Source organism: Petaurus breviceps, unplaced genomic scaffold (assembly GCF_028583685.1).
Source record: "Petaurus breviceps papuanus isolate PSGF00001 unplaced genomic scaffold, PetGlider_PUasm1.0 90654, whole genome shotgun sequence".
In the NCBI taxonomy this organism is placed as follows: domain Eukaryota; kingdom Metazoa; phylum Chordata; class Mammalia; order Diprotodontia; family Petauridae; genus Petaurus; species Petaurus breviceps.
The window spans coordinates 6398941-6409904 of NW_027187301.1; the positions used below are offsets into that span (position 1 = coordinate 6398941).

Sequence of the window (10964 nt, forward strand, 5' to 3'; positions counted from 1 at the left end):
CCAATTACCTAGAAAATAATTTGTAAGTATGTCTCACTAAGGCAATTCACACTTGTAGCAAGTAAACAACATTTTCTGATTCCTTCCATAGTGCTAAAAGTACATCAAACCAAAAATTCACTTGGTCCAGTCTCTTTAATTTAAGTGTTGCATGACAGCCAGTAAAATTTTTTAACTACCTTTCAGGGAAAAATACAAGTGAAGTATGTCACCTAAGTCCTCATTTTAGAAATAAGTCAATCATGTGACAGAGTACTACAAAGCAAGACAGAAATGTTGTGAAGGTAGAATAATAAATAAGACTGATTATACAGTATTTTGAGGGGATAAGGGAGAGTTAGTTGTTGAGGACAACTCTGATGTTGTAAATCTACATGACTGAAAGGATGATGGTGCCCTTGACAGAAATAGGGAAGTTAGGATTTGGGGAATGGTAAAAAGCATGGATTCTGTTGTGGACATGTTGAGTTTGAAATGCCAACTGTACATCCAGTTTAAAATGTCCAACAGGCAGGTGGAGATGTGGGAGAGCCCTTCAACATCCACATTTAACTGTGGTTACTATTCAATGCCATTAAGAACCACAATTTCCAGGAGCAGCCAGGTAGCTCAGCAAGTAAGAACACTGGCTCCAGTGTCGGGATGACCTGGGATCGAGTCTGGGCTTTGATACTTAGCACCACACCCAGAAATAACTGGCCATGTAACCTTGAGCAAGTTACTTAACCCCAATTGCTTTAAAAAAAAAAACAAACCACAATTTCCTTTCTCTTTTTATCAATAACATTTCACTTGGGTTGTTTTCATACACTCTTATAAAAAGAATCTTGTTACAAGGCAATAAACCTAATGAATCCTTTCGGGAAGCACAAAAAACCAGAAGCAATGGCAAGGACTTACTTTACTCCTTCACCTCTTTGTTCTCCAATCACTACTTGTACCACCATTTTGTATCGGTCAAACCCCATTTCTAAAAGGGAAGAAAGAAAAGAACAGAGTTATAAGCAAATAGAATGAAATTATCTATTGAAAAGAAATTCACCCTAAAATCACCATAAGCAGCAGAGCAGGAAGCATAAATATAGGTAGGCCATGCTTATCAATTACAGTCTTTTTCTTAGTCAAACAAAAAGAAAAAAATTTTATAGCAAATTCCATTTATATTTACTCAAAACACTGAAGCAACCAGAACAAAGATAGTAAAATCATAGAGTATATCTGTCTTATAACTGCTCTATAAAACTATGTTTAGTTCTGTTAAGACAACAAAAGCAAATCAATGGGAAAGGAATGGATATATAGAAAATGACCCAAATAACCTAGAAGTTACATTTTGCTAGAACGGTCAAGTAATCACTTCAAACATAAGAAATTTTCTACCTGACTCTAAGATATTATAAGGCTATCTGGAAAGTACGGTCTGTGTACCTCCTTTTCAATGCTTATGAACAGTTATACTCCAAAAAACTGAACTGTTGAGTTTTTAACCCAGAAACTTCTAAACAAAAAAATTTTAGGGAAGATACTTAAACCAAGGGCTTCAACTTTCTGTTAAGAAATGATAACATTTTGTAAAACAAACTCTCTCTACATAAAGAACATTATATGGAACAGTAAATAATTACCCTGACTTTTAATATCAAGAAACAATCCACAGAAAGCAGTCATACAAATTTGGGGAAAGTAGGCAGAGAGGGAGAGAAAGGGAGAGGGAGGAAGAGAGGGAAAGAAAGAGACAGAGAGAGGCAGAGAGAGAGATTGAGAGAGAGAAATTTTTGTCAGGATGAGGACAAGCAGGTAAAATTTACCCAGAAAGGTCAAATTTTTAAGACTGAATGCTATCAGATCAAGAACTTGTAACAGTTAACAAATTTAGAATAAAATAAAATCAAAGCAACTCACTTTGGAATCATAACAAATACTTATGTAATACCTATGTTAAAAAAAAAAAAAGCAGCATGCTAGATATGCAGGTAAAAGTATAACATAGTCCCTACCCTTGAAGAGTTTATAAATGGGGAAAGAAAAGTGAAACTATAGTTAAATAATAGTTCAATCAAATAAGAGATGTCATCAGGCATGTGTGATTAACTGCCAAATGAATAGTACAGAAAGTAAGTACTACAGGAGTTTTTAGTTTTCAGTAAGGGCTGGAATGTTCTAGAGAGGCTTCACAGAACACAAGACTAGAAACAGGTCTTGAAAAATGAGTAGGATTTGCTGTAGGATAGAATCCCAGCTGGTGAAAATGGCATGAACAAAAGAAAAGGCAGGAAAACTTAATGAGTTGAACATGTAAAGTGGACTAGCATTCAAAGAGATATAGGTCAGAGGTTGCCTATGGATGGCCTTGTATACTAGAACAAGAAATGTGGCTGTTTGGTAGAATTATATCTTTCTTACTTTGAAAGTATTCTTAAGAAAACAATGATTCTGTTACAATGGAGTATGCAATCTGGAAAAGGGCCCCCTCCATTTCACATGCCTCTCAATGAGGTAAAGGCTTCTCATTCAACAGTTATGTCTAAAAGTCGTTGGCTTGACCTATAGGAAGCATCCATGACTTAGGCACAAAGGGATTAAACTTATATAATTCAAACTTCCTATTATGGTAAAGCTTTTTTCCCCTTATCCTTATTCTTTTCCTCACATTGCTGGCTCAGTAATAACCCCATCAATGTGTATTACATACAGAGTGTCATCCAAATTATTTTGGGCATCTAGATACTGATAAACATGTACCTGATGAACCATCAGATTCCACAGCGAGGATATGAAAGAATGGATAAGAGGAAAATAAAATATTCTGAGAAATCATTGTGACTACCTTTTAATTTATTTCTGATGCTCTCTGATAAAAACTTTGTGAGGGCAGGCATTTCACTTGGCTCATACTGAGCAGTTGCTAATTCTTCCTTGAGTATGGTGTGGATGCATTCTTTCACCGTAGAGGGTCGGAACCTAAATGAAACAGAAAATCAACTACTATGCACTGAAATCGGATCCAGGACTTTACAATGTCAACTTCATTTCGCTTCCCAAGTTTATTCCCTCCTTTACACGGTTTCAATATATTTAACTCTTTTTCAGTATTCATCAGCTAAAGATTTTAAAGACATTTATTGAGATAAATGAAAATACCACTTAGTATACCTATTTTATAGATAAAAAAAGATGAGGAAACAGTGAAATTGATTTTTCCAAAATTTAGTCACATGAAATCTGAAAGGTCTCAGTATCCAGTTTTGTCCTAGTGTCAGGTCAGATATATTCAGACTCAAAGTATAGAGAAAGGGTTATAGACCTACTTCTCACTAAGTCTTATTAAAATTTAAAATAAAAATTTACACATAAAAACAGAAAAGTAGAAAAAAGAAAAAAGTAGAAAAGTAGAAATAAATACTTTTTGTTTAAAAAGTTCATTATCTATATCTCTATCTATATGATTTTACTTGGTTTTATTTTGTTAGTGTTCATTTTTCTTTTTCTTTTTGGAGGGGGGAGGTAGGGCAATTGGGGTTAAATGACTTGCCCAAGGTCACACAGCTAGTAGTGTTAAATGTCTGAGGCAGGATTTGAACTCAGGTCCTCTTGACTCCAGAGCTGTTGCTCTATCCACTGTGCCACCTAGCCGCCCCGGTTAGTGTTCCTTATATCTGTTAAAGATTCTTATTAAAAAAAAAAACTTTTTAAAAACATTATCATTAAGTCTCAACTCTTTGGACTATGAGATTATAACTCCCAGGTTCCTCAATTTCATCACACAGTGACCACTCTGCATCAAATTTTGTGTCCTAGTTAAGAGGAAGGAAGAGATAAAGGAAATTTTGCTAAGTTATCTGTGCTGAATTTTCTTAAGCTGGACAATCCATTCATTCATTAAAATTTAATAAGCAACTATATTCAAGACACTGCATTATCTACTAGCAATACAAAGAGACAATCTCTGCCCTCAGAAACTTGCATTTGGGGGTGAATATGACAAATATTCAAATAATTATAACACAAAGTAGAGAATGATAGGGAGAAATAAGAAATACAGAGAAAATGGGTAAATCTGAAGAGGAGAGAATACGTTTAGCTGGGGAGATTGTGGAAGGTTAATCAGAGGAGGTGGTAGCCGAGCTCAGTCTTGAAGGAACATAAGTAACAATTCTAAAAGGCAGAACTGACTGAGAGTATTTCAGCTGTAAGGGCCTGCGTATGAAAACGCACAAGGAGCACTGTTGGTGAGGCCCTGACAGTTCCACCAGCTAGGTAACCATTATGAATAGCAATTTGGAACTATGCTCCAAAAATGGCTAAACTGTGAATATACTCTTTGACCTAAGAATATAGTCTATACTAGAATACTAGATCTATTTGACATAAAGATATGAAATAATGAGGAAAAGGACTCATATGTATCAAAATACTTCTCTTCCTGAGTTCAAATCCAACCTCAGACACTAGCTGTGTGACCCTGGGCAAGTCACTTCACCATGTATGCCTCAATTTCCTCATCTGTAAAATGAGCTGGAGAAACCCCAAATGGGATCACAAAGAGTCAGACATGACTCAGTTGAACAACAAAAGAATTGGAAACTAAGGGGACGCCATCAACATGGTTGAACAAGCCATGATACATGAATGTGATAGATTACTATTGTGCTGTAAGAAATGATAAAGGGAACAGTTTCAGAAAAACTTTTATAAACTGATACCAAGTTAACTGAGCAGAGCTAGGAGAACAATTTATACAATAACAACATTGTAAAGTTAATGAACTCTGAAAGACTTAGTAACTGATCAACACAATGACCAACCAAATTCCGAAGGACTCATGATGAAATAGGCTACCTCCAGAGAGAGAAATGATGGACTAGAGCATATAGACTGAGGTATGTTTTCTTTTCTTTCTTTCTTGGACATGACTAATGAGGGAATTTGTTTTCCATAACCATACATGTTTGTAGTGGGTTTTGTTTTTCTTGCCTCCTCCATATGTATGTGGGGGAGAAGATGGAAAGGAGGGATGAAAACTGAATTTAAAAAAAAAGTTTCCAAAAAGACTACACTAGGTAAGTTGAAGAAGGATTATCAGTATAGACAACTTTTTTCTAGGAGTTTGACTGAAAAATGGAGGAGAGAAATAGAACAATAGTTTGAAGGGATGGCAGTGTCCAGTGATGGTTTTTTAAGGAAAAGGGACACTTGGGCACACATAAAGGGGTTTAGCTTTGGCAAGAAGGGCCACCTCATTATCAAAGACTAGAGGATGATGTCAAGGAGTTTTTGAGATGAAGAGAAAGAGAGAGAAGAAGGGCCTCCAGACTAATAACCCCAATTTTCTCATTAAAGTTAAGGGGCAGCTAGGTGCTGAGGTGAATACACTGGCCTTGGAATCAGGAGGATCTGAGTTCAGATCTGGCCTCAGACACTTAACATAAAAACTAGCTGTGTGACCTTGGGCAAGTCACTTAACCCCAATTTGCCCTCCAAAAAAAAAAAAGGTAAAGTTAAGAGGGTAGGTCCTCAAATGAGAGTTAGAGTAGGCTTGAGGAGTTAAGGGACAGTGCTCCTGAATATCTTTTGAAATAATAAGGAACGAAATAGGAAATCAATTAGAGAGGAATATAAGGATTATCTTGCTACAGTGAAGGCTAACTTGAAGTTGGATAACACTAATTTACAGTTTCCACATTCAGCAATTGTATGACTTGCTCTAGTTCTGTTCATCAGCACACGAGGACTCCAGGGCTGGAATCTGGCAAGGGATGAGTAGTAACAGGACAAAGGAGGTAAAAGGATTTGAGAGTAAATGAGTCGAACTGGTTAACTCTACAGTCAAGATTAGGAAGGGAGGCAAAGTGAAGTCAGAGCAGTGATAAGGACATAAGAAAATACTGAGGGATATAGGAACTAGAAGTCACAATGAAGGTGAAGAATAAATTTAGGACGACAGGCATGGGGAAGGACAGAATGATGGGCTGTACTAGAGGAGCACAAATTCTAATAGGATAAGATCAAAATGCTACAACTTCCTTGAAGTATCATCTTGCTTGCATATGTATCCCCAGATCAGAGCCAGACAAGTATTTAATTAAGAACCTAAAAAGCTCTAGGCAGCTAGGTGGCACAGAGGAGAGAGTCCTGGACCTGGAGCCAGGAAAACCTGAATTCAAATCTATCCTCAGATAACGAATAGCTAGCTATAGGACCCCTAGGGAAGTGACTTAACCTGTCTGCCTCTGTAAAATGAAAATACCCTACCTTCCAGAGTTGTTTGTGAGGATGAAGTGAGGTGTTTAAATGCCACCTATTTTTACTAAACAGTTTGTCATTAATACTTACTCATGTACTTTGTCGCTAAGGTGGGAACATAAACTCCATGGGAGTGAAGAATTCTTCTTTCTTTTCTTTTCTTTTTTTTAACCCCCGATGCCTGGGACACAGTAGGCACTTTAGTGAATGTTGGTTGACTACTGCATTCATTGATAGCCCTGGAGAACCCAAGATCATCCCCAAGGAGCAAACGTAGTAAGGTCTTCCAAGGAGGGGGTCATGACTAATAATGACGATATCAACTGGACGGGGAGGGGGAGGCAGAGAAGGGAACAGGGAGAGGGAAGAGGAGGAAGGGAGAAGGGGGAGAAAGAGGGTAAAGGAGAAGGGAGGAAAAGAGGGGATGGGAGTTAGAGAGAAGGGAGGGGGAGAAAAGGAGTGGACAGGGAGGGAAGAGGAAGGAGATGGAGGGAAAAAGGAGGAGAGGAGAAACAGAGCAGGGGGAAGAAGAAGGGGAGGGGAGGAGGAAGGGGAGGAGGGCGAGAGGGGGGAGGGGGTGAAAGGGAGAGAGGAGGGGGGAGCGGGAGGGGGAAGGCGAGGAAGGGGAGGAGGCGCGTCAGCCCAGCAGGCCTCAAGGTCTGTTTTCCAACCGCCGCTCAGCCCGGAGAAAACAAACCGGGCGCCTTCGGCACTTCAAAAGTAGGGGAGATAAACGTGCTCTGCTGTCCCCTGCAGGTGAGTCCACGACAGGACCCGAGCTTGCAAACATCCCTTCTCGGGCGAGAATCCCGCCCGCCCCCCCCACCTCTGTGGCTCCCAACCGAGAATGCCGGAGCCCATTTACACCGGGCCAGAGCCGATTGTTAAAATTTTGAGGGTCAGTATTTACACCTCGGAAATCAGTAAACAAGACTCGGCTTATTGCTCTGTTGATGGTCTCCAGACTTAAGAAAGGATGGAGGAAATCTTAGCTTCATATTAAATTTATCGTGTGGGATTTTTGTGGGTTCCCCTTCCCGGAGAGTCATTTGTTAAAATTTTACCACGCACCCCAGCTCCTAAGCTGCAGCCATCTGTTCCCGGCCCACACGCAGGCCCTCAGCCCTACCCCCAGTACCCGCCTTTGTTGGAAGATGGGTCGCAAGATGTAGGTGTTCTCCGACTCCACGTGGCTCTTGTCCTTTTCGTTCACACCAAGACCGGGAACCGAGATGGACATGGTCGCCGGCGGCGGGGAGACCCCAGCGCCGCGCCTGCTACTAGAGGGAAATTGCGGCCAGATTTAGCCCGGTCGCTCGGAGACCGTCTCCTAGCAACGTAGCGTCACTTCCGCCCCGCCCCTTCCGCGCCCACTGTATTGCTGTTGTAGAGAGCTGGGTGGGTGCTTAGTGAATGTGCGCGTGCGCAGCCTCTGGCCGGCTTCGGTCCTAAAGGCTCCTAGTTGGGAAATGAAAGCTTAGAGATGGAAGGGGAGGGGGGAATATAGGAGCGGAAAGAGAAGGAGGGGTGGGGAGAGAAGAGAAAGGGAGGAGCAAAAAGAAGGGGAGGGGAGGCAAAAAGGGGGGTGGGTCCCTTCAAGACTGTGCAAAGGGGGCGGCCAGGTAGCACAGCGAGTAAGAGCACCCGCTCCAGTGTCCCCCAATTGCTTTAAAAAAAAAAAAAAAAGACTGTGCAAGGGCAGAATGCTTAACCGCACTGTTTAAGAGCAAAGGACAATACTATGGTTTGCAAACATTGTAACATTATATATGTGAACTCATTGGACGCTCGCAAAAGCCCAACGAAGGGCGCTATTGTTACCCCCATTTTACAGAGGAGGAACCAGTCGTAGAGAAAACAGGCGTAACTGACTGCCGGGGACCACACAGGCAATACAGGTATGAATCAGAATTCAAACTCAGATCGTCCTCGTTCCAAGTCCTTCGTTCTACCCGCTACCTAACTTGGATCTTAAAGATCTATCAATCCTCCCTAGAAATTCAAGTTCAAATCCTGCCCCTTATGCTTACTGAGTGTACGAACTTGGGCCTCTCAGACTTAACCACTGCTTGCCTCAGTTTCACCTATAACTGGGCATGGAGCTGCTGTGATAATGTCTCCAGACCCTGGTCCATCCTGGTTGCCCCATCTTTGGTCATGAGCTAACTGGTCAGTCTCATTACGGTGCTTATTAGCACAGTGCGGCCATAGTAGGCACTTAAAAGTTTGCTGACCTACTAAATATGGTGTTCCTAAATCAATTTAACAGGAAAAAATTTATTTTTTGCTTTTTGGAGGTGGCAAGGCTGGGCAATTGGGGTTAAATGACTTGCCCAAGGTCACAGGGCTAATCCATGTTAAGTGCCTGAGGCCTTATTTGAACTCAGGTCCTCCAGACTCCAGGGCTGGTGCTCTATTCACTGCCACCCCAACAGGAATTTATTAAGTACCTACTAATGTGCCAGGTTTGGGTAGCTAGCTAGCAGAGTGGATAGAGCACTGGGCTTGAAATCAGGAAGGCTCATGTTCCTGAGTTCAAATGTGACCTAACATTTACTAGTTAAGTGTGACCCTGGGCAAGTCACTTAACCCTATTTGCTTCATCAATAAAATGAACTGGAGGGGCAGCTAGGTGGCGCAGTGAGTAAAGCCCCGGCCCGGAGTCAGGAGGACCGGAGTTCGGTTCTGGCCTCAGACACTTAACACCCACACAAAAGAACTATCCCTGTAACCTTAGGCAAGTTACTTAACCCCAATTGCCCTCCAAAAGGCACAAAAAAAAAAAAATGAGTTGGAGAAGGAAATGGCAAAACACTCCAATATCTTTGCTAAGAAAACCCCAAATGGGGTCCCAAAGAGTCGGACACAGCAGAACAACAATGGGCTAGGCCACTGTGCTACCGTAGGTTCTGGGTATTCTTCAGACCAAAACAACTTTTAAAAAGCAGCCAGGCACAACACATTCATAAGTGCTCAAGAAAAGGAGGTATCTTGCTGCCTGACGGGGATGCATCCCCCCAGCACCACCACCACAACAGTCTTACACCTCTTCCCTCCCCTCCACCCCCCTAAATTCTTTAAGAGCGCTCTCAAAGCATTTTTATAACAATTACTACCTGTTTCTTGTCAAATGACCTATCTACCACATACTGTCTTTGTTAATTAACTGAAAGGACTTCACACTAAAAGTCAGCCTCCATGGTAGCCGACCCACACACTTAGACATCATTCTTTTTTTGAAAAGGATGTTTTTTTCTCAATTACATGTAAAAACATTTTCATTCTGTTTAATAATTTTTTGGTTTCCTCTTGTGCCATTGTGCAAAATTTCAAAAGAGAATACAGATCAAAAAAAGAGAGGGGGGAAAAAAAAGAAAAAAAGAAGGTTTAAAAAGTATGCTCTGTTCTTCATTTAGATTCCATCAGTTCTTTCTCTGAAGGTGGATAGCACTTCTCATCACAAGTTCTTTGGAATTCATTGTATTGATGAGAATAATTAAGTCATTCACAGTCTTACACATCATTCTAACTAGAGCCTTGGAGCTGATTAAAGCTTCTTTATCCAGCCACTGACAACAAATTACTATGTCCCGCTCCTCTGATTTCTACAGTTCAAAACGGCCTTCTGCTTAGATGAAAAATTCTCCCCCCAAAAGGAAGTAGTTGCCATGGAAAGATGGTGGGGATTTTTTCCTCTCCAATAGAGCCTGGAACACCACTGGGTTTGTATGGGGTGTTCAGAGCACCTCTACTGTGAGGGCTGCTGGGTCCTTTATAGGGCTACTCATTCACTTTTGCTGGCTTCGAATGCCTCTCCTGGCACTCAGCTTTCACCTGTGAGCTGTAGCAGCACAGCAGCCCCACCCTGGTAAACCATCAGCAGATGGGCTAACTAGGTTGAGGGTAACTGATGGAGCTCAAACTCTTGGGTGAGTTAGGGAGATGTCTACCCCAAGCATCCCCACCCCCACCCCCAAGGCTGGGAGGATAAGAATAATTTGTTCCAGCTGCCATGAAGGTTCCTGAAGCAGGCCCTGTGGTCAGACACGGAAGGTGCCAGGGTTATCCACTGCATCCCGGGCCATCACCAGTCATCTTGACTTTTGTCCTGACACTGGACTTCAGTGACTCTGGAGGAGCATGAAGGTGAGACTATGCAACCCTGCCTCGATTAAATCCAATTCATACACAAGTCCAGACATCTCCCAATGATGTCATTGGACCTCTTTGAAAACAAGGAAGAAGAATCAACAACTAGAATGGGGGTCCCTTTTGGTGCATGGGCTGAAAGAGATGGCTGCTGAGGTCCTGTCCAAGTCTCAATTTATGTTATTCTTTGAACTCATTGGTGCTTGTATCATTTTTGTATCCTCAGACCCTAGCAGTTACCAGCATATCGTAGGCTCTTAACACTCCTTGATTGATAGCCAACCCTAACCTTCAATCCCAGTTCTCTGCCCTCCCTTTCCACTAAGCTCTCTGGAATTCTCTGTTTTAAACTGACTCCACTTCATCCTAGATTTCTTCTTCATTGAAACCTAGAAGACACCCTTTCCACTGGTACTTTCTCTGAATTTAGCTGCTCCTCTCACAGTGAAAAAGAAGTTAAGTATATTTTTCTTTCCCTTCCCCCGCCCATATCTTTCAGAGCCTCACTTAGCCACTATAAATCAAAAACTAACTCTCCTTTAGTGTGTACTCCATCCTGTCCAGAGCTTTGC

General features: G+C 41.5%; 1 protein-coding gene across 1 annotated transcript in view; it reads right to left on the reverse strand.

Moving 5' to 3' along the window:
* The window catches only part of LOC138143747 (choline-phosphate cytidylyltransferase A), an 84501-nt gene extending 76886 nt beyond the window's left edge, over positions 1-7615 (reverse strand). Inside the window, exons 1-3 of the mRNA XM_069065018.1 lie at positions 7386-7615; positions 2828-2961; positions 901-970 (exon numbers count right to left, since the gene is read on the reverse strand). Coding sequence (XP_068921119.1) covers positions 901-970; positions 2828-2961; positions 7386-7483 — 302 coding nt within the window. The 5' untranslated portion in view covers positions 7484-7615. The remainder of the gene's footprint in view (positions 1-900; positions 971-2827; positions 2962-7385) is intronic.
* Positions 7616-10964: the final 3349 nt, after the last annotated feature.